The 27,601-nt window shown below is 42.1% G+C and overlaps 1 protein-coding gene across 4 annotated transcripts; it reads right to left on the bottom strand.

Moving 5' to 3' along the window:
- Positions 1 to 27,601, bottom strand: DHRS12 (dehydrogenase/reductase 12). Of its 4 annotated transcripts, none has more exons than XM_041407282.1 (10): positions 27,477 to 27,601; positions 26,757 to 26,890; positions 24,127 to 24,209; positions 17,541 to 17,633; positions 16,667 to 16,748; positions 7,145 to 7,206; positions 6,317 to 6,421; positions 5,671 to 5,761; positions 4,144 to 4,281; positions 1 to 1,587 (listed from the first exon to the last, which is right to left on the bottom strand). In XM_041407282.1, the coding sequence occupies exons 1-10, from the start codon at positions 27,530 to 27,532 to the stop codon at positions 1,460 to 1,462; spliced, it is 972 nt and encodes a 323-aa protein (XP_041263216.1). In that variant the 5' UTR covers positions 27,533 to 27,601; the 3' UTR covers positions 1 to 1,459. The 4 variants fall into 4 exon arrangements, with proteins under 4 accessions (XP_041263216.1, XP_041263219.1, XP_041263220.1 ...); XM_041407285.1 differs by lacking the exon at positions 27,477 to 27,601 and adding an exon at positions 22,553 to 22,736 and having other exon boundaries at positions 26,757 to 26,809; XM_041407286.1 differs by lacking the exon at positions 27,477 to 27,601 and adding an exon at positions 22,553 to 22,736 and having other exon boundaries at positions 16,667 to 16,762; positions 26,757 to 26,809.

The raw sequence follows: 27,601 nt of genomic DNA on the forward strand, positions 1-27,601 counted from the left end.
TTTTTCTTAAACTGATACTTAATAGTAGATCTTTGTATAACAAGGAAATAGGAGGCAACTTAATTACATAAACCAGACAGAAGGAGCTCCCCTCTGTCCATCACCAGTCTTTAGCTGTCAGTCACTGCAGAGAGCTCAAGAACATCTGTGTTACATTTGTGTTCAGGTCCTTGGTCCTATCACACTGGTGTGAGCCACATGTGAAACAGTGCAGCACCTTGGCTGGGTTCTGGAGGCAGCTGGTTAATACACACACTCAGTTCAGGAGAAAAGGTGTTACCTTTGTTAATAATAGTCCTGGCTTTGCAGTAAAGCTGAAATAATTAAGACAAAATGAGTCCCACCAGAAAGTCTAAGTGTGAGCTGATTGTCTTCAGCACTTTTAGAAAGATGCAGCACTGTAGGTGGTGTTTCTTAAACTAGATCCAGTAAATCCCTGTGAAAAAGCCCATTTTTCCCTCTACCGATTTACGGTGAGAAACTCAATGAGTAATTCAAATGGCCACAGATCAGATAGGATGAATCCTGTCCTCTGTGTCTGGAAGCAAACACATCCAGACAAAATACAAGCTTCTCATCAGGAGGTGGACTCTCCTCTAAGACCTGTGCCATGCCAGTTCTCCCTTCCCCTCTTAATCTATTCACAATAATAAAACAATTGCCTTTAATCTCTCAGAGAAATGGCAAGCAGGTACATCTTAGCATGTTTCTTTTTGTGCCTACAGTCATGCAGCCACTTCTCTGCTAGATCCACCCATGTCTGGGTGTGTTGTGTTGAAACCTCCTATTTCATGGTATTTTGACATAAATGGGATAATATTTAGCCCTGGCTCCATCAAGTAATGTGGAAGGCATTTGGCAGTGTTCCTAAATTCTTGCTGTTTAAACATGAGGAAGCGGATAACTTCTGCATACCAGCACTAATTTATAGAAACTAAAGTCCGTGAGGAATCCTTCCCTTTAAACTAAGCAGGCTCTGCAAGAGAGTTTCTGCATTCCCAGTTACATGCTTGAGCCCAATCACCCTCATGCAGTGAAGGAAGCCACCAACCTGTCAAATACAGCAGTTTAAAGCTGCTTAAAACATTCCCACGTCTTTCCTGAAGTCCTTCACGAAGGCTACTGAAAGTACACTCCTCTGCATTTCTCTGTGCTGAGTGTTTTAAATTATTCTAGGTAACTTTACAAAGTCTCAGGGCTTATTTTAATGCCTCTCAATTTTTCTTCCAATCCAAAGAACACAACCTTAGTGTGTCTTGAGGCAGCAGCTGCATATTCACAATGGGAGAGACTTGGCAGCAAGAAAAGAGAAAAATTACACAGGTGCCACTCTACTACCTCATTATGAGAACACCTGAACCTAATTCATTTTTAACAGGCCTATGGCATCCTACTTCCCCTCAACAGCACATTACTGTGTAATTAGAAGATTTGTGGTGACACTGTGTCAGCAGAGACACTAAATTCCTGGAGAAACAGATTTAAACTTCTGGGAGAATTCTTCCAGCATCTCCATTAGCTTCTCTTCATCCTCCGGTGGACTGTGGGTGTATGCTAGGGGTAAGTGTGTAGGGACTGGTTGCCTGTCTGGAAGAAAAGAAGAGAAAAAAACCAACCTTATGGGTACATTTAACTCTCTTATAGCAGAGAGGAGGTTTTTTTGATAGACTCTGTACTGCCCAAACATACCTCATGGTCTTGAAGGCAGGAAAATTAACCTTCTAGGTACCTGTAAATAATGCTACTTAACCATATCTCCTAAACCAAAATTAAACCAATTTGTATTTTGGAGCTGGAGTAATTTTTCTGTAGCACAATATGACCTGGACTGTGCAGCAAGCCCCCCTTTGCAGCTGGGGACAGTTTAGGAGAAAGAAGACTTCCTTGTGGGGTTATGCCTGTCAGTAGGGCAGCACCTCCAGGCAAAGACAAATAGCTGGAGTTTGTTGCTGCAGGCAGAGGATGATTCTGCACTTGAAACAACATTTTTCCTTGCCTCCTGGATAACATTTCTAGTAATGTACAAATCCCCAGCTGGGACTTTGTAGTTAGGATTATTTTCAATTTTTAAATCCTTACTTTCATCCTTGGAAACAATGGTTAAATTCTAAATGCAAAGGAACTTGGGCTTATTGCTCAGTCATCACAAGTAACACATATCCAACCAAGTTTGCTCAGTTTGATGCTTTGCTTGGTTTTCCAGATGTCATGCCTGTCACTCACTCTGTAAATACAGCTGTTACCACCATCCACTCTAAGGGATTTTCCCCTCCAAATCATGGTGTCTAGAGCCTGGAGCCTTACAACAATGCTGTCAGGTGTCTGTGGAACAACACTCAGAGCACTGGTGCAGCACTGTTAAGTCTACTTAGCAAGCCCAACTTCCACAGCAGCCAGCTGAGACAAAAAGAACAAGCTGTTGCAACCCTGGGCAGCAGATTTCCCTAAAAACCTATCAGGCTGCCACTGGCCTCCCCACAAGAGCAGAGGTATTTGCTGTCTTAAGAGCAAATGTTTACCTGACTGCACACACCACATAACTTCTGCTCGTGGAAAACTGAGGAGAGTAATGTTCCCTTCTCCATCACCGCTTATGAATGGCTTCCCACCTAGCCACAGTGCTGCCAGTAGCCTGTGCTAAAATTTGGGAACTAGGTATGAAAGCCAAGTTCAGCATCACAGAGAAGATGCTTCTAGTGTTTGGAAAGCAGGTCTCTGTTAAGCATTTTTTATATATTTTAGCAGATGCAGAGAATTCTGGTAGTAGTAGTCATGCTCTCACTTCCCTTTATAATTTTCTCAGAAAAAAAAAATAGCTGGCTTTGGTTTGCTTTCAGAGGGAACAGAAGAAGAGAATGCAGAAAATTGAGAGAAACCTGACTGATTTGGAAAATGGCTGCCTAGGATCAGAAGCGTGGGGTTTGTGGCAAAGTGCTCCTGCACCCCCAAAGCCTTCACTGAAAGGGCCTGAAGAGTGCCCATGCTAAGCTGTGGCTTCCAAAAGGCCATGGGAGCAAGAAATAACTGACTTCACCACTATTTGATAAGCACAAGACATAGACTCAGAACTTCTTTTGCAGCTTTAAGAGCAGTCATGCCAGGACCAAAGCATTCAAAAGTCAGTAGCTTTAGCTAAAGAGGCAGGGCATGTTCCCTGTTTACCAAAGCTGGGAGTAGAAAAAGGCCAAAGGAAAGAGCCTGGTGGAATTATGAAAGAAACAGAAAGAACAACTGAGCAGAAGCATTAGGACCAGAAGAACGTGATTGGAGTTTTTAAAAGAAAGGCAAAGCCTGGTTCTACAAAGAAGGCTGACCAGTTGGAATGTGGGGTTTCTATATGCACCACATGCTGCCATGAAAAATATCCATTTAAGTATCTGTCAGCCAACCCTGCGTGACTGTCTGTGGGACAGAAGTCAACCCAAATGCAGAAAAGTCTGAGCTTCCTGCATTCTCCATATAGAAATTCAGTGAATCAGGATTTGAGTGCCACATCCAACAGAAGCACTAAGCTTCTGTAAGAAATTACCCTGAGCTTTCTTTTTCTGGACTGACCTGCATCACCACTGAGGCATCTCTGCTTCCAGCTGCTCCTACAAAGATGCCTGTCATTTGCCTGGGAGAAAAGAAAGGCTCTGCTCTACTTTTCCATTCCCTAAGCTCACAGTGCCAAAAACGCCATTGTGCTCAAGTCTTTGCCCAGTGTTAGAGAAAGGGGGAATTGGCAGTTTTAGCTAGGATGGAACAATAGGAAGAAGAACCTGTCAAAGCAGAGCCAACTCCCAGTGCTCTGTGAGAAAGATGCTCATTTCCTAGCATCATAAAAGATGCTGTTTGACTGCTGTGATTCACCTTCCCCTGGCACAGTCCTACATGCAGCCATTTTCATTACAAAAATCCCCAGCCCTCCCAAAAGAAATGCTTTGAAGTCTCTATCAGCTACTTTAGAGGACAAAAGCAGGAACATAACAATTTAACACAATGCTCACTCGAACATTTAGACTTGAAACAACTTTGAGAAATGCTTTATCCTTTGCACAAGCTGCCTGGTGCAGCCTTCATCCCCTTCCAAGCCAGACAGGGATCCTCAGCTCAAGCAGGCTGGGATCTCCAGTCTGTGCACTGTGAGACACTGCTCCTTACCTTGGAAGAACAAGCCACTGGGCAGCTTTGTTGCTTCAGCAGACACTGCCAACCACAGGACGGTGTCGGCTCCCTGGGCCTCGGTGCGCAGCGAGTTCTTCATCCTCTCATAGAAATCAGGCATGGACGACCTCACAGCTGGAAAGGATAACAATGCAATGGTGGCCTGCCATGCAAAGCTTTTTTGACACACACACACAAAAAAAAGCACCAAAAAAAAAAAAAAAAAACCCAAAAAAAAAAAAAAAAAAAAAAAAAAAAAAAAAAAAAAAACAAAAAAAAAACCACACCACAAACCAAAAAACCAAAACCACAAACCAGCTTCAAACTGCCATTCTGTGTGTAGGAAGGAGAAAAGGCATCTCTGGAGCTTATGGAAGAAAATGAGTATTTCCCCCTATCTGGCAGTAGGATGGCTTGCGGGAGAATAGCACTAAGCCACCAGATGATCCACCACTTGTTTGTTTGGGTCAAATTACAGGAAAAAACTGACAACAGGCTCTGTAAGAGGTTCCTCTGCCAATTCCATTCTAAACCATAAAGATGACAAACACAGGGAAAACAAATTCCAAAAAGCAGTATTGTAATGGGATTTTTAGCTCTTCTTTTCTCACCAGTTTTAGAAAACCAGTTGCAGCCCTGTATTTAAAAATTGCTTACTTCCTGTCTAAACTCTGGTTTCATTTTATTTTGTCCAACAGATGGTGACTGAGGGCCCATTCAATGCAGGTGTTTATTTTTGGGGGTTGGAGAGTCTTTGAACTTTAAGGTGGGATAACTTTATGGTTCATTAAGTTTGAAATCTGTAAAGGAAGTGCAAAAATAAATGTATTTTAAAGAAAAAGAAATACCAGGATATTTAGTTGGAAAGGGCTATTTTCAAGCATAAAGTAGAAAGGGAAATGCTTCTTCAGAAGCAAATTTTGGAAACTGCATCCCTATAAAAGACCTAGAGATGTAACTGCTTTTCTGCATCCCAAGCTTGGGCACTGGGGGCTGGAAACATTGGGGAATGCAACATGCATAGCGCATGCTGGCCCACCTGCTCAGGCACAGTCACTGAAGAACAGCTGCAGCTCAGACAAAGGCTGAATGGCCAAACTGCTTCTCAACAGCAGTAAATGTTTAGAGGAAGAGCAGAGGGCTTGCACAGTGGTGCATTCTCCTACATGCCCTCACAAATTCCCAGCGTCTGCACACTGGTACCTACAGAGGCAGAAGCTCCATCTGTGTGTTTAACAGTTCCACTACAAATGTAACTTAAAGGTTACCTTAAAGAACTGTGTCTCTGCTGTGCATCTGTGCAGGGCTGGAAGCATTTCACTGCCCATTATTATTCTCTAGATATAGGCACTGTGCAGAATAGAGCCACCAAGGGGATATAAAACTACTTCAGGCACCAGTTTGAAGAAAATAAATTATTGCACCTGTTGGAAAAATATACTAGGAAGTTTCATTTCTCTTTGCTTTTAAACAAAAAAATCCTGTAAAGAAAGAAATATTGTCAGAGTGTGAAGGAGATGTTACCTGGAGTGTCTGCCCAGCCGGGGTGCATCACGGAGAAATGGATATTTCTGTGAGCCTTTGCCCATTGCTCTGTCAGGACAACTTGCTGTCTCTAGGACAGAGCAGTAAGAGCCATGCTAGCACCGACTTCAACAGCCCGTCCACCAAATTAGTTCCCAGGGAAATAAACTACATCAAATGTGCCATAAATACCAGAGCATTTATGTACAGCAGAAATATACCCTTGCTCATCCTGGCTGGATTTATTGGGTAATTTCATCAGAGACTTCCACAGTCATTGCCATCCATACCCTGGCTACAAATTTACTTTTAAAGCAGCTGCACTGCTTTTACTGACCATTATCTACTTGCTGCAGACTGTGGGCAAGAACTAAGCAGGCAGACAGGGTTCATCAGCTAAAGACAGTGCTCCCCCTTGGGACTTCTCTCATATTAAATCAAAGTCTAGCTGTGCTCTCCTCCATGCAAGATGTATGCACTCCTAAGGGCATGCCATTGCACTCCTGAAGATTACTGCCTGTGCATCTGCATATGGGTTGGATGCAATGGGAAAGCACCAGTGACCAACAGGCTTTTTGCAAAGCAGATGGTATGAGCTGCCTAGCAAAGAAGGGCTGGGCTTTGTTTTCACTCCCATGGGCTGTACCTTGTTCTGTGCATACACCATGGTTCCATCAAATGGCCCACTTTCCGACTGCAAGTCGGATACGTTTAATTTTTGAACAAGCATGCCCCCAGAAGAGACAGTGATCTGTAATGAAATGAATGAAAAACAAATGAATGAAAAGCAAAGCCAGGAACTCCCCACAGATGCACTCATGCATGCAATGTAGTCTTCAGGCCACAGCTAGAAGTCCCTACGGAGCAGGATTCCTCTGCATACTTTCTGCATTATGCTTATGCTCATGTGTAGAGCATACCTGGAGATGAGATGGAAGATACATAAGGTTTTTAAGATGGGATTTTCATTCAAACTTATGTTGATTCATTTCAGAAATTTTGTGCTTCTCCTTTTGGAAAGTAAAGGGGAGAAAGAAAATAGCACTATTTGTAGTTTGTATGCTTAGCATTTACCAAAGCTAGTTAGAAGCCATATAAAACTTGGGAAATTTCATTTTCAAAAAATGTACCTGCTGTCTTATTTTACACCAAGATCTGTAAAGTTCTTTTAAGCTTATACTCCTGTTGTGCATATTTTGCACTTTGCTGAAGGAGCTAACTTGCCCAAGGGAATCTAAGAGGGCAAGTTCCCAAATGAAGTATTTTACTCTGATTTCCAATGAAGGGTTGAGAGCAGCAGGCAGGAGCTTTGCCTTAGAGCAGGAGGTTGTTGTTAGCAAAATCCAAGAGGATTTTAGAGATCCTTACAGCATTTTAAGTAATCCTGCATTGCTAACACAGTCAGAGAACTGCTGTTACAAGCCAGAAGGTAAAAATAGTAAAACAACCCTTTTAAACAGCATCACAGACTCACCACTCTGGCATCAGCTGCTTTTTCCAGGAGGGGCAACAGGGCAGTTGTCATGATGTATGTACCTAAAAGACACACAAGCACCAACATTAACTTCTCCTTTTAAAAAAAGCTTTCTTCTCTCTCCACCCTCCTTAACAATCCAAAACCCAAAATCTCTTTATCTCTGAAATCTGATCTGAAAATGACAATTTTTTGTTGCTGTTTCACCTGTAGTGTGCCAGCTCAATTTGTAGTGGTTCACACTGCCATAGATTATTTTACAGATTTTCATGTTTGTTTTATCTATAGAGAAAACAGCTCCCTACATTCATCTGTGAGAATCTGAAGGCAAAATAGCTCCGGTATGGAATTCCTTGGGTGTGGGAAGGTGATGCCAGTGAAGAAATCGGGAATGCATTTTCCCTGCAAGTCTGGCATAGAAAAGGAAACTGTACTTCATACTTACAGTTCTTAGGGCACTGCATATGCACTTGAGATATGTCAATTCTTCCCTTCTCAGTATGAAATCACTCAGAGTATTCTGATACTTTTTGTGTTGCACACAAAACCCACCCCTTAAATCCCCAGCGTGACCATTATGGAAGATAAGGAATCTTTGGGGGAAAAAAATATTAATGTTGTCTGCCCAAGGCTGAGCTAAGATTACTTGGGGAAAGTTAATTGAGTCCTTCCCTGCTTTTCATCATGTTCATTTAGCAAGGATTTTTACACACCACACAAATATATTCCATTACCATGACCAGCAAAGTTTGTTATTACAAACACTGTCCAACTATCAGTGTATTTGACACAGACACACCTAGTGATGTCTCAGGCAACCAAGTGCAATACAGAGATTTTTTTTTCTGTTTAAAATGTATTTTTTTAAATTCCATTCAATTCAAAATGAATGTAGCTCCATTTAGTCTAGAGCTTCTACATCTACTTCCCCCTCATGTCTTTACAAATGGCTCTAGTTCAACAATTCTATCAGTGATAAATGCATTTTTTTCCTTGAGCTACCAAGGCCATGTTTTTCACTAGGCATGAAGACTTCAGCATGTCTGTATAACCTCTCTTCCACACAGGCAATGAGATCACCCAGTTAAAATACAGCACATTTATAAATACGGTACCAAAATCAAACATGTTACATGCCTGGGGAACAAACTGTTCAGTTCCCCTGTCAGTCACAGCAGCCTTCACTTTCTCTATATAATCAGAGATACGTCCATACACACACAATATATTTAAAACCCTGGCAAATCAAACTAAGCAGATGCACCGCAGATGAGTAAATGCAGCCTGTCCTCAGCAGAAAATGTGAGCAAAGGCAGTTGCCAGCGAATGACGAGAGCCCAGTTGTGTCCCCTGGTAGCAGCAGGGAGACTGAGCGATGACATCATCGGTACAAGAACTCCCCTGACTGTCAGGGGAGGCTGCCGCGATGTCGGGGAAAAATATTTAAAAAAAAAAAATATCACTTCAGTACAAGCTGAGAGCCTGGTTTTAATGCTGTTTGGCTGTGGATTCTTAAAAAAAGTAACATCATGTCTTGGTTAAATAAGCTGCGTCTCCTAAAGGCAGAGCTGCAATGCACCAGCTCTGACGATGCTCCATTTTACTGTCCTGCAGATTAATTTACACTTTTAAGGGGCTTCATGTTGATTTGTTAATTCTAAAGAGCTGCAAAGATGAATGCACTAATGTTGCCTCATTAACAACCGAATTTTGTTTTGTTTTCCAGCCAAATAAGAGAAACACTCAATGCCAAAATTCCTGCTTAGAGCAACTACAGCTTGTCAGAAGTTTATGTGCTTATTTAGAACCACAAACTAACTGCAAAGCCCACATCTCCTCTCTTCCTCAAGTTTATTAAGAATTCAGTAAATCCCACAAAGCCAGAGCATTCCATCTTTTTGCCCCACAAGACCACTTGCTCATTTGCTTTGAGACAACACAGAGCAGTTTGATCACAGCTTCCTATGGCAAGCAACTGTATCTGAAAACACACACAGACACAATGCATCAGGCATTAAGGCTGCAGCATTTCATTTCTCCTACTGCTAAATATTTCACCAACTACTGTCCCCATTTTAAGTGTTTGAACACAAACTCCTCATTCCTTTGACAAAAATACTTGGGTATTACACATTCTTATTTGCCTGGGCTGGTCTGTCAGGCAAAACAGCCTGGAAAAGAAATTTAGAACAGTAGTAGCAAAACAGATATACTTTATCAGCAAGGTTTAGAACACATCATCATCAACTGGAACTTTTTTTAGAGCAAAAGCTGGCCTGTAGTTTGATGGTGCCATCCAAAGAGCTTGGGAGAAAGCTCAGTATGGTCACTGCAGGGCCTGGCAGAGCTGTGTACCTCACGGCAGGTACTTTGTCCAGCACAGCTACATTGCCAGCCACCATCCTTATAGGGGGGGGAAAAAAAAAAAAAAAAAAAAAAAGGTATGGTCACTGCAGGGCCTGGCAGAGCTGTGTACCTCACGGCAGGTACTTTGTCCAGCACAGCTACATCAAATGAAGGCATTGCCAGCCACCATCCTTATGGGGGAAAAAAAAAAAAAAAAAAGGAAACTTTTCTTGTTAAAAAAAAACTTTGCAAGGAAAACTAAGACTAATTCGGTAGAAGAAACTACATTCATGTCTGCCTCTATGTAAGGAAATCAAGGCAACATCCAAACTGTATGTCCTTTTGCTAATACTTGATTATTAATACCAATGTACTGGATATCAGCCTTGCCAAAATGAGCACTTGAGTATTCTAACACTTGATGCAAAAATATTTTTGTCTGTCAAAGGAGAAACTTCCCCCCACAGAGCCTAGTTTAAAAAGATAAGGCATATCAAATGTGGTTAATGCTTAATTATCACTGTGTTTGAACTGTACAGATTGAGCTGTTTTGTTGGGTTTTTTTAATGGTTTAACACAAAAATACATGAAAGGAAAGGCAACATCCAACAGTGCTGTGCCTTGCACTGAAAGCAGTAATTATTGGGCATCTGCTGAACATACAGCTGGTACTACCTGCATTTAGGACTGTGTGACAGGGGCCAGATTTGTGCATCACCATTTCCTGTCACTGGAAGATACTTTATCCACATGTCCTGAACGCTTGCCTTCCACTGGTGCAATGGGGGGGGGAAAATCAGTGAAATAAATGGTATACAACATTTCCCTTTGATGAGAAGTATTCGCTGTGACACAAAAGAGTCCAGCATGATGAACTGGGGAGTTTGCTCAGAAACAGTAGGAATGCAGAAGAAGGTGAGCCCAGTCTATCACACCCACATAAAGGATTTCATCTTGCCCTTACTGAACTCTGTAAGGTGAAGAGTTGACTTGTAAAACATACTGGACAAGCTAGAGCCCTGTTCTGTGTAATGAGGTTTGACACAGTACTGGCTGGCCGTGTTTTCTCTAGTCAAAAAGGCTCCTGGGATAGATGTACAATTTATTTCAAAGATAAACAGCCTCTTAACATTAGCTTTCTTTGGAAAAACTTCTGTAGGCTTTATGCCTTGGAGCTGATCTCCCATAACTGATCACATATAATACAGAGTAATTAAAGCTTTTCTGTAGAGCAACACCATTACACACCATAAACCAACTTTATCATACGTTAAAGTAGACAGGGTGAGTTGCCAGTCTATGCATTAAACATGCTCATTCCAGTAAAAGTAACGAGGTGGCATTTAATGAGAACATACTTTGTTCATGCACATTAATATTTAAGTTTCGTGTTTACTCTGAAAATATAAAAACAAAACCCACCAAAAATATTGAATGAAAATATTGAACACCATGCATTCCCTTGTGGTCTGTCCGGTAATTGCTCCACCTGGCCTGAGATCCTCTCAATTCAGTCAAGTAATCTGATATTGTGCTCTAACAAATCAAATTTTTGACCCCATACAGTGAACTCCTCTGCCAACCTGGATAAGCACAAATTCAGTGGTTTCACAATCACAGAGTGAAATATTCATGACATATGTGTAGAAAATGAGGCACCGTAATGGAGATAAACATTTGATTCATACAGTAAGTTGATTTTTTTTTTTTTAAACCCAAAAACTACAAAAATCAGCCCAACTGCCTCAAACTCCAAAATAAAGTTCTGCTACCTTTCCTATGACATGATGCAGAAGCTGAGGGGACTCTATGGAAGACACTATTATTAGGTCTTGTGGAAAGGCAGCTCTCTATGTTCTTGCAACAGTTATTCCACTGTGGGTCTCATGAACAAAATGAAATCTATCCTACTGCACAGGACAGCAGCCTCCAGTGTATTAGACACTGGTCTTTCTCACAGAAAACTGCAAGTCTTGCTATACTAAAACATGAAAGTAATCAAAACACAGGATAGCCCTAACAGAAAATATAAACAAACACTGTGCATGCAGATTTCCAAACTGCTGGTGGTTTAGATCAGTCTGCCAGAACCTGGAAGACTCCTTAGGATTCACATAGTTCAGACTGAAAATTAACAGGATATCACATAAAATAAAAGTACACAAACATATAATCTGAATTGCTTTAAGATTTAATGTGACCCTAAAATCTGTACTTTATAAATCAACTTTGAAGAAAATTATGGTTTCAGCAGAAGTAATATTGTAAACCCACTACCTGCTTATAACATCAAATTAATTGATGATACAATTGCTGTGGACCCAAGTGTCTTGGTGGATTCTAGAATGTTTTTTGCTTGATGTTCTATCTGGCAATTAGTGACACACTGCTGGTGAGGTTTTTGCCCTGCTAACATTCGGATAAGGGCAGGCAGCCAGCACCACACTAAGTGAAGTGTTTAATCTGCCTGAGCGCTGCAGTATTATTAGGAACATTGTTATTTTAACTGTGAAAAAAGTGGGAACAAAAAAAACCTAAACAAACAAACAAAAAAACCCAACACCACCAAAAAAACTTTTGCTGTACAGATTTCAATGTCTCATTCATCTGGAAAAAATCAGTTAAACTGGCTTGCTTGAGTGCAAGTAAAAACAAACCACAGAAACAAACAAACAAAACCACCCAACAAACACAGTTCCATTCTTCATTGGCCTGATTACCTTTTCCCGCGGTTTATGCAGTTCCCAGTAAGAGACATCCCTGAGTCTCTTCTCCTGAGTAAGAGATCAGGAATGAAGATTGTGCTGTCTCTGAGGGCCAATTCCACCGCACTAGCAATAACTGAGAGTGTATGGGAAGAGTTAATGAACATGAAACACAAAATAAAGGTTTACATTTCCCTCAAATGACAAAGCTCATCTCAATAAGAGCTCTTCTGTCTCCTGGGAATCAGGCTGCAGTACAGTTTCTGCATGTGCAATTATATTCAACCTTATCCTTTCACATACCACCTCTGATCCATAAGTCTCAAAGCTCTTCAGGAAGAAAACTGGAACCACAGTCTCCTTTTCAGAGATGAGGTTGTCTTGCCAAAGATCAGGCACTGGACTTACACCAGACTGACAGCTGACTATTGTCAAGTTGTTTGACTTCCAAGTGATTCAGAAGACCAGGCTGCACTGGATTCTGTTAACGCCAGTTAGATACAGTTCATGTGTAGGGAAGAGACTGACAAACATGCAACCAGGTCAGGCAGTTTGCCATAGAGAGGCTATAGTGTCACTATGACAGATAAACATCTCACTTCCTCTGGCTCTAACCCTTCTTGTACAGAGTGGAAGTATATGTCTATATATTATTAAAACATGAGAGCACATTAGATTGAGGAAAAGATGCATACTGGGAGCATCATTTATCTTTCAGTGTGTTTTAGCATCCCCTTGCCTGGTAAGTAGCAATAAAAAAGTAACATATATGTCATTTTTCCAAGTCAAGTAGGAAGATACGTTGAGTAAAAGCAAAGTGAGGCAGGTGATAAAATAGAGGAAAAAGGATTGTTTCAGCTAAATGCCTGCTTCAATAAGAACATGCTGCTTTTACCTCCACTTGCTTATAAATGCTGAAGGTTTTGGGTTTTTTTTCAAAATGACTGAATACCAACAGCTTTAATAGTCTTTGCTGGGAGTTATAATAAAAAAGTAAAATAAAATAAAATTAAAAAACAGTTTTGACTCAGAAGTCTACAAGACTCATCAGAAGAAATGACTGCTCGTTGCTGCCCAGCTCCTGGGTACAACCCTGAGTACATGGTCAGCCCACAAGAAGAAATATAAGAGCTACATCACACAAACTAGAAGACAGAGAAAAAAATCTGCCCACCAGGACTGGCAGGTCTGCAGGAAATCTGCCCACATTACCCTAAGCAAGCCACTCAATTTGGTTTATTTGAAAGTGTCTTTCAATCAGCACAGTGCTATTCCAGACTTGTGCCTGGCCAGTGTTCCCACATTACAGTCTAAGTGTTCCATTCTGCTCTCTACATTCACTGAGCTCCAGCAATCAGACAACAGCTCTTGAGCCTCTAGCAGGGAAAACAGGCAAGGTGTTTCATTTGACAGCAACAACAGAACCACAACGAGCCATGCAGCATTTGTGCCTCAGACTCACTGTAAGGGTCCTACAGGCACCAGCACAGATGCAGCTGCTACCACCTGCTCAAAGCACTTCACAGTTTGAACTTGAATATTAAACAAACCATACCAAGCCTTAACTATCAACCTGCATTTTACATTTTCATGAACTTCATCCACCTGCATACTCTGACAGCACCAGAGAGGACTATCGTACCTCTTCTTTCAGTTGCCATCCTCAATGAGCCAGACAGCTGTGTTTTACATTAAGGGAATTTTACTTTCTATTCTAACCACTGTTATTTTTGTACAAGAGGACTTATGCAGTCATTTTTGTCCCATGTAGTCCAAGAAAAGATCAGGATATAAAGTATATTTCACAAATCAGGTCATCAATTAGAAATGAACACTGACATCCATTATGCTCAAAAATGAACTAACAGATAAGTCAAGAGGAAAACATTCCTAGACTAGATTTAAAAACTCCGCAGCATTTCAGACACCTAAATGAGCAACTTTACAGCTTATAGAAATGTTAATCAGATATCAGATACAGCATTCAAAAACTGTGACGTGTGCATTTAAAGCATGTTATATTTCAGTCTTGCATTTTTAGATAGTTACAACCTACACACTCCTTTACTAGACCAGAGATACAAGATAGAAAAAAAAAAAAAAAAAGTGAAAGAAACATGGAAGGAATACTCTACATGTAAAGATCTGCAAAAGATATTGATATTATTCTATCTTAGTCAAGTAAGGGACAACTGCACATTTTCCAAACAAGGGCCTTGAGCCCATGTCACCCTTCAGGCTTTAGCATTACTAGGGCAGAGAGGAGAATTTAGTTTGTTCTTTCAGACCACATTCAAATTTACAGCCAACCTATATACCAGCCTTATCTAATTTAGCCATGATTTTCTCTGAGAACCTATAACCACACATAGTTACTGAAACAGAAATAACTTCTCCCAAGAAAAACACACCCAAAGGCACATAGTACTTAGGGAAATAACAGAGCATCTACTCTGACAGGTCTTTCTCCACACAGCTTTCTCCTACTGTGGCTCCAGAAGTTATGATTCATTACCCTATCCCCCTGACTTTGAAGAAAAAAACTGTGGTTTGTAGCCTTAGTCCTTCATGTGTGTCTGGCCTGCAAGCACAGAAGCTTCTTGTTGCCCTGTCAGCTTCTTCCTGCTCAACCAGGTCCCACTCTGTTCTACAAGATTCAAAATTTAATCCTTTTTTTTTCTAGAGGAAGCAGACTAAGCAAACAACCCAGTCCTTGTCTGAACTCTGAAAAAGTTGGACAACAGAGGATGATTTACCTCCTTAAGCTTCTTATACAATCATGCAGCAAGTGATACACGAATGAATAACTAAGATCTATAAGTAACATCCACAAAAGACAATACAGGCATTTTCCTAGTTTGCTACAACTATAATTCAGCTTCCTCTGTGCAGCTGTATACCACTAGTAAGGCTGATTTACAGCTGGAAAAGCAGAATTTGCTGCTTCTACTTGTGTGATAAAATATAATTCAAGTGATGCACTACTACAGTTCCTCAGCACTTAATAGCCTTAATGTCTGAAACTAACCCAAAACATGCTTTTGTATTCAGACTGTTGTGTTCGTTTCACTCTGCTTCTCTCTAGAAGAACTGTACCTTTGCACATTGCTGGGTTTTTGTCTGAAAGTCTGCAAGAGGACAAAAACTAATTTAAGGTGAATAGATCCCTCAGGATAGAAGTTCTGGTACTTATGCAGCCAAGGGAAATTTGATGGCAATATAAAACTCTTTTTGAATTTTTTGACCATGAGAAACAGAAGAATGTTAGTAGAAGAATAGTCTGAACCAAATTAATCTCTGCCTTTATACTTAATTGCCAGTTTAATGTATTCAGACTTGCAGAAAAAATGAGCTGTATGCACCATAACAGTGAAGCACAAGACATTTATACTAAAATGCTAGCTTTCAAACATAAATAGGATTTAAGGAACCAACACAGGAAAAAGGTTAAGAATAAAAACCAACAATGGTTTACAGGTTATACTAGTTCTATAAATGCCTTATCTTTATAGACCAGGTTTTCCTCATCCTCATTCCAGATAATGATGAACAGGAGGAAAACACAGAAACAAAGCACCACAGTTCTTTCTTAATGTATCACTTTTGAATATATAAAAGACAGTCTCTTGAGAAATCCACCTACCCTGCATGGAGGCAGAGGGAGAAGAGTGTCAGGACTGCTGGGCTGATGCAAGCACCATGTGTCTCTGTGCAAGAGGTGCAGCTTTCAGCCTTACAGATATCAGCAGTGTCAGACAGCCTTCTCTCTGCTGGCTGGCTGTTTGCTCACCTCTTGTCCACAGCTCCTATAGGCAAACTTTCCACTTGGCTTGCCATTTTCCCTGCCCTTCCACATCTCCACTTTCCCTCTTGACTTGTTTCCCATCATTTGTCCCTCTTACACCACTGCCACACAGTTCACACACACTGCCCCTTGCACATGGAGCACCCAAGGCTTGCCCATTACTGCTCAATCCCTTGACTAGAGATTGCACCTGCTTGAGAGCATCCAGAGCACTGCATATGGCACAGGCTTCCCACACAGCACCTCTGTCGCACAGAACAGGGCTCTGCAAGCCCACTCAAACATCTGAATGTCTCTTGAAACATCTGAACGTGTTCCAAGCTCCATCCAAACTCCAGAAACACAATTATTACAAAGAGCATCATTAGCAGCAATGCTCAGAATGAAGTTTCCTAGCAAATTTCAGAATCAACCTACCATTTCCCTTCTACCATTCACTTCTGCTATGATAAATAAAGATGCTGTTATCAGAACAACTGAAAATGGAGAAATTAAAAAATGACACTCCAAGCAAGCTATAACATTTATTTTCCTTCCTGGTTCCATCCCTGGCACAGCAATGCTATGACCCTTCTTTGAGCAGGAGTACATACATTAACCCAGCTATAAAAACACATTTCTGTAAGCAAAATAAGTGTGTTCCAGAAGAAGACCTTCAATACTCACCCAAAGTGTTTGTTGCAAAGTTTTTTTCAAGTCCATCTTCAGTTAACTCTCTGTTATTCACCATACATCCCGCATTGTTGATCTGTAAAACAACTCCTTTAAACAAAAACAATCAACACAAATATCTACAAAGAAATCCACACATACAAGCAGCTCACGTTAATTTGCTGTTTTCTGGCACTACAAAACAAAGATACACTGTGTAGCTTTTATTTGTTCAATAAATCATGATTGCAAACTGCATGTAGCTAGCACAGTCTCTGACACATTTGTTTCTCTGCCTTATCTTTCAGAAGGAGATCAGACTTTTCTTTTCCTCAAAAAAAGATCTGCCCCTACACACCTTCCTGCGTGTTCACTGGCACTCCTCAAAAGTTATTTCCTCTTTTTTATCAGATGTTCCTCATCTAGTAAGCACCAATGGAGCTGCTCCAGGTGCCTCAGCTGTGGTACAGCCCCCAAGCAAATTTTCACTGCTAAATAAAGGGGGAACTGCACTGAGCCCTTTGCCAACCATTATGATTAATTGTTTGGTCCCTCCCTGGATCTGTTTTAGTCTTTGGAGTCTTTGCAGAAGTTTAATCTTTCAGAAGGTCTAGCTTTAAGAGGGACAATGTTATTAGCAATGAAAGTCAAAGAGAAAATGTATGGTGTCTCCAAAGACGCAGCTATAAAATTACTGCTTTTCTCTTTTTCTGCATTAACTGAGAAGGGACAAGAGCAAGCAAACCATGGAGACTCCTGAAAAAAGCATTTAGAAAAAAATAAGGACAGAATTGTGGGCCAAACTGTCAAGTCTACATGACCTGTCAGACAAATTCACAGCCTACACACTCCCAAGACAGACACACAGGATTAAAGTACATGAACTTACCAACACATTTAGCTTATGTTCATTTTGGAATTTTTCAGCAAACTTCCATATTTCTTTGGGATTAGATATATCCACAATATGCAAGAAGATGTTCTAAAGGAAAAGAAACTAAGTCACAATCAACAGGGAAAGTGAAGATAAATCCTGTTTAGGCCTGTCTAAGTGAAAAGGTATTTAAGTAGTATGAAAAAAATAGTGTCTCTAGAAGCCAACTAATACAGGCTAACATGCACAACTGCAAAATTTAACTCTAGTCCTTAAAACACGTTTAGTCATTAAAGCTTCTGAGACACAGACTTTTAATGCCAAAGTTATTAAGAGAGAGTCCTACTTAGATAAATATATGTGACAGTCAGGCATAACAGAGTACTAGAAAAATATTGTAAAGCATGCAAAATTTCAGTTTAAACAATTTAGCAGCTTTCTCTTTGGCTGAACTTTCCAAGGAAATGCTCAAGATCACATCATTAGAGAATAATCTAGGTTGGAAGAGACCCTGGAGGCTGCTTGGTAAACATGGAGATTCACCAGTCTGTATGAGCCCCCTGCTCTGAGCCTCCAGCATTTGACCACCCTCATGGTGAAAACATTTTTCCTACTGTCTACTCAGAATTTTGTCCCTGTTCCAATCTGTGTCAGCTGCATCTTGTCTTCCCACTGAAGACCTCCAAGAGAAGCATGGTAGCGCCTTCCCTACACACTCCCATCACATGGCTGTAGAACGCAGCAAGACCCATCTAAGCCTTCTCAACACTGAGCAAAATCAGCCTTCTCAGAGTCACTTCATACATCACATGTCTCATCTCCCTAGTCACTCTCTGCTGGACTCGCTCCAGGACATTGATGACTTCCTCATCCTGGGGAGCCCAAAGCCAGCCATAGGACTCCTGCTGTGGTTTCACAAAAGGCTTAATCAAAAGGAAGATGCACTTCCCTCAGCCCTCTGGCTAGACTCATGTTCATACAGCCTGGGGTACAGTTTGCCTCCCTTGCCCCAGGACACTGCACACAGAGGGATAACTTGTCACTCCCAGGTGTCTTTCTGCCATCTATTTTCCAGCCAGCTAGGCAAAGACTGCACTTCATTCTGTCACCTGCACTCTTAAAAAGATGTCATCAGGTTTTGCCCTTGTATTGATTCATGGGGATGTGACTAAAAATCATTAACAGCTCAGCTTTGTACTACTGATTGTTACTTTCGAAGCCACATGATCTGGACAGTTTCCCACCCACTTTTCATCCACCATTTCAAACCACATCCCTCCAAACTGGATACAAGGATATCACGGCAAATCATGTAAAAAGCCTTGTCAAAGTTAAGGAGAGCTGCTCCACTCTTGTCCACAGCCAGAGTCATCTCACCAAAGGGATTAGGGAGAGAATCAAAAGGGTAACAGATAGAGAACTCGTGGGCTGAGATAAAGACAGATTAATAGGGAAAGCAAAAGCTACACACAAAAGCAAAAAACCCCAAGCCCATGTGCATACAATCCTCAGACCACCCAATCTTGTCTGATCTCAGAAACTAACCAGGGTTGGGCCTGGTTAGCACTTGGATGGGAAACTGCCTGGGAATACAGGCCCTTTAGACATTTTACAAGGAATTGACTGACTGCCTTCCAATTGACTGCAGGCAGGTGTTCAGCCATCTCCAGGAGAGCAGGGCCCCATCACACATAACAGTTACTTGGGAAGCCACTACCCCAAATATCTCCCCATTCCTTTTTCCTTTCCCCAGCTTCATATACTGAGCATGATATCATACAGTCTGAAATATCCCTTTGGTCAGTTAGTCAATCTGTCCTGGCTGTGTCTCTTCACAACCTCCCATGCAACCCCAACTTCTTCTCCAGTGTGGCAGCACAAAAAGTAGAAAAGGCCTTGGCTCTATGTAAGCCCTGTTCAGCAATTGCAAAAGCATCTCTGTATTATCACCCCTGTGTTCATCACAAATCTTAAACACAGACCCATACAAGCCACTGTGAAGAAAATTAACCCTACTCCAGCCAAAACCAGTACAATGAGCAAGGGTATACATCCTCTCCAGCACTCTAGTCATGCCAACTATTTCTGCCTAATCCCAGTGAGATCACAGCTCTGCAGTCACGCATGGATTCCTGTGTTTCCTATGCTATGTGTACGCATGAACAGGCATCTGAAATGGGCTCCCAGACATGCTACCTTCTCATGAAAACGGTGAGACCTTCCTCCATTTCGCTGTCCCCTAGACACATACTCACTACTCTCATGACTCTTCTACTCTTTTGGGTTTGGTCACTACAAACCAATGAAACCCCTTTAAAACCTCCTCACTAGGCTTAGCAAACCTGTTGGCAAGGGCGCTCTTGCTCTAATACATCATTGCTCTTCAGCAAAGCTCATTTAACAGAGAAGGTCCAAGAGGCCATAAAGGCTAAGGCCAAAGTGACACCAGCTGAACATTCAGGTGTTGATCTGCAGGGCATATATGCTCCTACCCAAACCCTTTCATTTTTCACTGTGTGGGTTTAGGAGACCACTGCTAGGGCTTCCATGCCCTTGACTCTCTAAACAGCCTTGATGAACTCCAGGTTACCCCTCACAATGTCATGGGTGCCCATGTGATTGGGCAACAAGAGGTACGGAGGCCAAGGTCCAGACCAGCCTCATCAGACTCTCTGCAATGCCTCACATCTGAGTTCCCAGCAAGCGACAAATCTCTCAAGTCATAAAGCCAAGACTGCAGACGGGTGCCTCCATCCCCCACAGGAAGGAGCCTTCAGCGATCATCACCCACAATTTCCTCCCACTGTCAACAACTGTTCAGGATCATCTGTCTCCAACACCTCCCCTGACAGAGCTTGCTCTTCCTCATGTGTTTCCATGGCACTATACCTATCCTATAAATGCACATCTGCAGGCAGAGAAGCAGCTGCCTTCTATTGCCATCATTCACAAGCTTCAATTCCTCCTCATCTTAGAAGTCTCTATCCACTACTTATTCAAATGCAGCTTCTAGCTGTCCCTCCTTCCATGCAACGTGCTCTTCTACTCTGTGTAGAGGCCCTGCCAATCTCCTGTTTCTATTCCCTGTGATTCTGCAGCCTGCTCATCTCCTGCCGTCACATCACCTGGCAGCTCAGCACTCTGAGGACAGCAGAATCCAAGAGATGAAGCCACAATCATGTGCTGCCCCAGGCTCAGGGAAAGTCCCAGTCACTCCCTGCAATCCAATATCTGCCACATTATCCCTCTGGAGCTCTGGCTGGGCTAGTGTCCCACATGCCAGGCACAGTTGCTCCAGCCAGGGTGGTAAAGCATGCTTTCAGGAGCAGCACTGCACCCACTCCAGCTGTCTGAGTGCTGGGTGCCTTCTGCATCCCCTTGCATGCTAACTGCTGCATTAACTGATTACTATAGCCAGCAATGTGGATGCAATAAGAAAAAAAAAAAGGCTTGACAATGTTATCATTCTCTAAACCACTAAAGCTAGAAACAATTCCTCCCTCCAAAACATCAAAAACCTTTTGCTGTTTGCTACAGACAATTCTTTTGCTTTTTGCAGATTTGTGTTCTACATAGTACAAGCACAGTGGCATTTACCAGCATACAAAGGCACATCGACTCCTACTCTTCTCCTAGACAGCACTTAGTCTCAAAGACACACCACAGATAGTCTTATGAGGTATGCCAGGAAAAGGCAGTTTTAAAATAATTATGCAGAGGATGTGCTCTCTTGCAAAACAACAAATAATCATTAAAGGGCCTCCTCTCTTTCCAAGTTGTTTCTTTAAATGCTCGTTATACAAGCAAATGAGAAAAGTGAAGAAGCTGAAGAAATGATATGGCATTATTCCTTGCCTGTAATTCTGCTTCCCTGAAGATAAAAAGCACATGACTTTCTCTCTAGTAATTTGATTTTAGCTCCTTAGTTGAGTTTGAGTCAGAATTTTCTCATTGTAATAACGTGCTCTAGGATGATTCTGTTTGATCAAGGTGATTGGACCAGATGACCCACTGTGGTCCCTTCCAACCATATCCATTTTGTCAATCACTTATAACCAAAAACGTGACACTGCTCTACTTGTTCAAGCTGGATACCTCTTTAAAACTTTCTACTTTTAAAACTAATACCATTATCTACGGGTACAGAAGAGGTGAGGATTTTTGAGCAGATGTTCAGTATTGCAAGGGATTTCAGAGATTGAAAAAGATCTCAATCAACACTTATCTGCTGAAGACCGTCACACTGACTCAGGAAAGGGATATTCAGGCCTGTTCCCTATAAAAGTCCTCAATGATAGCAAAGCCATTTTCAAAGTACACCTAATATCCGTGACTTGATCTATTTTAACAAATTAGGAGAACTTTCCAGTTCCCAGATCTAGGGGCAGGTGACTGCCAAATAACTCCATTTCAGTGGCATTCACCAGCATACAAAGGCACATCAACTCCTACTCTTCTACTAGACAGCATTTAGTCTTCCTGCTCCTAGACAGCACTCAGGTCTTTATTCCTTTATATTCATTTGCATTAAATAAAAATTTTCTCCAGCATGTACTGTGGAAGATGGAAAAAATCTTTGGTGTATACTATAACAGGATCTCCATCCAAATTATCAGGAAGAGCAAGTTCAGCCTGGATACAGCCTGTCAAGTTGCAGATAAAGCATTTTATTATCTCTCTGAATTGTTTCTGAATGAGCACTTATAAAGAAGGATATTCTTGTGGACTCCTTATTAAAATGCTCTTCCCAGTGCAGTCACATGTCCCACAGGGCCTCTTGTACAGCTCATCTAACACTTCACTGAGAGCTGCTCTCTGCACAAGTGTCCTGTCCCCAGGGTCACAAACAAGTTCCGCAGTGCCCTCACACTCTCCCATGACTACAGAAATGACGGGTCTGCAGCCTACCAAAAAGTGGGAATGCAGTAATTTTGCTGCCTTTAGAGGAAGAATATTATTTGCCTCAAGTTTTTTTCACCAGGTGACAGAAAAGAGAACATGAAGGAACCTTCAGAGGTCAAACTCACCTCTCTTCCCAGGCAGCCTGATGGCAGTTAGAGAAGGAGGTAACACAGATAATCACCAGCCTTACTATAGCCATGGGATCACACAGCTATAGACAGCTGGAAGGTATTTATTTCTACATAAGGACTGATCTAATTCACCTCCATTAAAGAACTGAAGAGTAATGCTGGTTGCCACACTAGGGAGCTGAAATCATAGAGCAGAAATTTAGTCAATATGACATCTCCAACAATAAAAAAACTCTTCAGAATTTTTGATCCACATTAAAACCTATTACTGGAATCAAAATACAGTGTACAAGAGCCAAGTCATTATTTACAATGAAGACAGGTTTCCATCCATGTGCTGTGAGTTAACCCTGGTAGGTAGTTCAGCCCCACACAACCCTATTTACTCACTCCATTCCCAGTGGAAATGGGAAGACAATCGCAAGGACAAAACAGGCAAAACTTGTGGACTGAGATAAAGACATTAATAAGCAAAGCAGAACTGTTTGTGCAAACAAAATAAAACAAGGAATTCATTCACTATTCCTCATTGTCAGGCAGGCATCTAGCAATCCCCAGTAAAGCAGGACTTCATCCCATGCAACAGTGATTTGGAAAACCAAATAGCATATCTGTGAATGCTCCCTTTAGCTCCTTCTTCCTGCCAGCTTTTGCTGCTGAGCAAGCAGTCGAATGGTCTGAGGTGTCCCTTTGGTCAGCTGGAGTCAGCTGTCCCAGTGTGTCCCCCCCATCTCCTTGTGCACTCCAGCCTGCTCACTGGGTGGGGCAGTGTGAGAATAAGAACAGGCTTTGATGCTGTGTGAGCACCGTTCAGCAATAACTACAACGTGGGTTGTCAACACTGGTTTGGTCACAAATCCAAAGCACAGCACCAGTGGAACTGCTAGAAGGAAAATTAACTCTATCCCAGCCAAAACCAGGGTACCAAGTAAGATAGATAATGACTAGTGAACTTCTCCATAAGCACACCCTCCTGAACAATTAATGAAAGCAACAGTGACAGATACAGGGGTATACTGCAGAGTGATAGATACAGAAACAAAAAGAATGTGTAACAGAGGGAAGAGGTATTATAAGAAAAGGAAATGAAAAGGCATGTAGAGCATAGAATTAGTACCACACACAGGACTTCACAAAGCAGCCAACCTTAGCAAATCAAGAGCATGTTATTCAGACACATAAAACCTTCAGCTCCAATGCTGTAGACTCATAAATGTTGTTGCAAGAGTGTTGCAATGCATTAACTTTTAAAAGCCTCAGACACATAGTTAGGAATAATAAGTAGGATATCAAAAGGCAAATCAACAAACAAACATTAAATGAAACAGCATGCTGCTGATGATGTTACTAATCACAGAATACATCACCTAATGAAGTTAGGTGATTCAAATGGTTTGAAGTTAATCACTTCAAATCATTTGAATTATAAACGGATAGATGTTTCCATGTCTGTATGAAATTACTTAAAAACACAACAGCAAGATGTTGGAAGAGTATCTCAAGGCCTCTGTGGTCTTTAATATTAACAACCTTTCTAAAAGTAAACAAAAGACTAAGAAACAACTCACCTGATTGCCCGTTTCTGTCACTAGTTCCTCTTTGGCAACTTCAGCGCGTTCCTTATTTCGGCAAACTAGATGAACTGTGCCACCTGGTGGATTGCAACAAGAAAAGCATTTGATAATTACTAACTGCATTTGGGGGAGACACCAACATTTTAATTAGGTGAGATACTAGATATAAGAAAAAAAGCTGGAATATTTCTGCTTGGCTCTCGCTCCTGCGAAGGCAGGCAGGGTCATCACTCAAGGAAAAGGCCACTGCACTCTAAGCACTGTGCTCAAACCATTTCTGTCAAGTCTGTACATCATCTTTAGTGGGTGAAACACCAGAGCTAAATGGGAAATTGGAGCTAAGGCATCTATATCATAGATGGTTTTTTAATATATGCCTTAAGAAGTTCATTAAAGGGCTTGAACAACACAAGTGACTAGAATTGCTCTGCAGAAAGGAAATAAAAGTGCCAGCTATTGGAATTCTCAGCAGTGGGAGATAAGACAAAGACTATGGCCTCAATTGCAGCTTGGGAGGCTCAGGTCATCTGAATTATTTTTCATCAGAAAAATAATTTTCAGTAGTTTTCTTCTCAATAGACAGGCTTTCTCAAGAGGACGCATAACTTGCATCCTTGTGGGTATCGAGCAGCAAAACACAGCAATGACTGGTTTGATCTACATTGCCAGCAGTCCTGCTCCAAGTGAGATGCTGGACAAGGTGACCTCTAGAGGTCTCTTCCAACCAGTTTCTCCATGAAAGGAAGACACAAGGCAAGACTCTTCTCAGAGCCCTGGATACTTAACACGATCTCATCACTTCATCATATTAAAGAAAGCCTACAAACACAAGACTAAAGTACAACGAGGCAAATTTTTTTTTTGCTTCATGTTCTCTGATTGTTACAAGTGATGCGTTAATTTCAGTCCTAGGCATATCTATACTCTTTACTTTTGCCTGCCTTAAAAGGTGTTTTAGGGATTGCTAGCAGCCCACTTCTAGAAATCTCAAGGAATTAATCCCTAATAGAAACATAATTATTCCATAATAGAAACAACGACTGTGTCGGGTCACATTTTTAGTGCCCAGAACCCAAATGCAAAATACCAAGTCTACCTTGGGATGATACAGTCACACACTGCACAGCCCGTTCTGGGATCTGATAATGAAACCTTTTGTCTACAAGAGGGGTTTTTCCACTGAGCACCAGGACAGGGGGAAAGTTTAGGTGTGACTGACACACTAGGAAATGAATTTAAATATATTTGCTTAAGTAAAGACTTAAACTGTTTGAACTTAACACATGGGAATAATCAGAGTAGTTGGGAGAAGACTGTTATCAAGCTGGAAGCGCAGTTCACAAGACACAGAGAAAAGCCCAAATCCAAATATCCATAAGACACCAATTCAGAGAAAAGCTGAACTCAGACTACAGCAATTGTCAGCAAGATCATCATTAGTTAGAAATATCTGAGTTCTTGAAGGTAAAGCAAACAGAGCCTGATTATTCCTCTGCTGAGTCGGAACTCCTTATTTGCTTGTCGCGGCGTACTTGAAGAGATTCAACCAGAAGCCAGAGCCCCAAGAGCTGACACTGAGTTTCAAAGTGAGATGTTCAAGGATGGGACCAGGAAGTCATTTTAACTTCATATCAACAGCAATGCCCATACAACATCTCAGACACGCAGTCTGAGCCCAAGGTCACTCTGCTAAACACGGTGACCAAATTCCATACAGATCCAGCCAGCTTTCCAGCTTGCAAAACCTGGTAGAGATATCCATTTGTGAGTAGAACAGTCACCTGGCAAAGCAATAATTACATAAAGTGATTATGTACAATAGCAGTGGTGGGAACCTGAAATCAATCACATGCTGGCACTGATGTAATCTTAAACCCAAAGACTCTTTGATGCTAACAGTTTTGAATTAGTTTTGTTTAACTGAGTCGCCAGTTTCCTTCATAAGATAGTTACAAAACCTAAGCACACAAAGGGAGAACAGAGCCACAAGCTCCTCCCCTTCATTCTATGTGCCAAAGCTCCTGTCACTCTTGCACAACAGGAATTACTTTGTCAACTCTGTAAGGGATTAGGTTTATGCTTCAGCAGCAGCTAGGCCCAGTTTATACCATGTCTTTACGTATAGACAGCAACATAAAAACATAATTACATGTAATCAGCCAAAGGGCACAAACTCCAGGGTATTATCATTAAGATCAAGAACAGCTACATTGAGGTTTTTTTTATGCTCTCCCATCTCATTTTTGTAAAGACAGTTGTTTTCTTTCATCGTACTATACATTTGCAGATTCTTCAGTTCAAATTCAGCCAGGCTGCTACTTGTACTGAATTAACCTTGAACAGACACCGATATGTCACCAACATCCTTAGATACCACTATAATATACATAGTTTTGGTAAATATGCACTTGAAAAACAATTTGCAGCTCCTCTCTGCTAATTTGGTTTCCTTATCCCAGTTTTCACTACACTGCCATGCTTAAGCCTCTAACCCACACTAAGACCCCTGTGAAATGAGCCACATCCCAGGGATTTGTGTTTGTGTGTAAGTGCTGGAAGGCCAAACCTGCTTCCTTACATCTTCTCTGTAAGCCTCCTGGGAGCTCCATGGAAGCCCTACTCACCTCTCCTCGCTATCTCCTTAGCTGTGGCCTTGCCAATGCCACTGTTTGCACCAGTGACCAGGAAGGCTCTTCCAGCCACATCCACCTCCACATCAGCTGGGTTGAAGCGCTTGGAAGCGGACTCGTAACCACCCCTGAACAAATCAGGAGACACCTGTGAGAAACTAGAAGCAAGCCCTTCCAAAATAAACACATGTGTGGGTTGAAAAGCACTTTCACAGCTCAGCATCCAGTAATTGCCCTGTTTATTCTCTGTAGTCATAGGACAGGCCATGAATGCCGGTGCCACTGTAAACAGCAATGTATCATAGAATCAATAAGGTTGGAAAAAAGTCTAAGTTCAAGTCCAACCATCAACCCAGCACCACCCCCACGTTCACCCACGGCCTCAAGTGCCGTATCCAGACATTTTTCTCAACACTTCCAGGGATGGTGTCTGCATCACTTCCCTGGGCAGCCTGCTCCAGTGTTTTGCAATGAAAGCGACAACTCGCGGTGGCGTTCGGCCGCCCCAGACCACCCAGCCCCGACCATTCCAGCCCTCACCGAGCGGGGCTGGAATCCGCCCGCCTTGGCGGGGGCGGGCAGCTGTCCATAAGAACACCAAACCAAGGCGGCCCCGCCGCGGGTACGCGCCTGCGGGCAGACCGGGACGGCCCAGCCCGGGCACTGCGCCCGCCCCACGCCGCCTCCCGGGCCCCGGGCGGCCGCCGCCCGTACCTCGTGTACTCCCGCAGCCCCTTCACGAACCACACGGTGTTGCGGTACCAGGACATGGCGCTGCTGCTGCCGCCACCCCCGCAGCCGGGCCGGCTCCGCCTCTGCCCTTACATAAAGCGCCCGGC

This window comes from Onychostruthus taczanowskii, unplaced genomic scaffold (genome assembly GCF_017590055.1).
Source record: "Onychostruthus taczanowskii isolate IOZ18803 unplaced genomic scaffold, ASM1759005v1 scaffold26, whole genome shotgun sequence".
Taxonomy (NCBI): domain Eukaryota; kingdom Metazoa; phylum Chordata; class Aves; order Passeriformes; family Passeridae; genus Onychostruthus; species Onychostruthus taczanowskii.

What these genes read in the sequence shown, in the direction of transcription:
- DHRS12 (XM_041407282.1), bottom strand. Translation starts at nt 27,532, where the DNA reads ATGTCCTGGTACCGCAACACCGTGTGGTTCGTGAAGGGGCTGCGGGAG. An exon ending in TGGTGTATGCACAGAACAAG is followed by an intron (nt 5,762 to 6,316) that starts GTACAGCCCATG and finishes GCTCTGTCCTAG; the next exon opens with AGACAGCAAGTTGTCCTGAC. An exon ending in CGGCTGGGCAGACACTCCAG is followed by an intron (nt 4,282 to 5,670) that starts GTAACATCTCCT and finishes TATCCTTTCCAG; the next exon opens with CTGTGAGGTCGTCCATGCCT.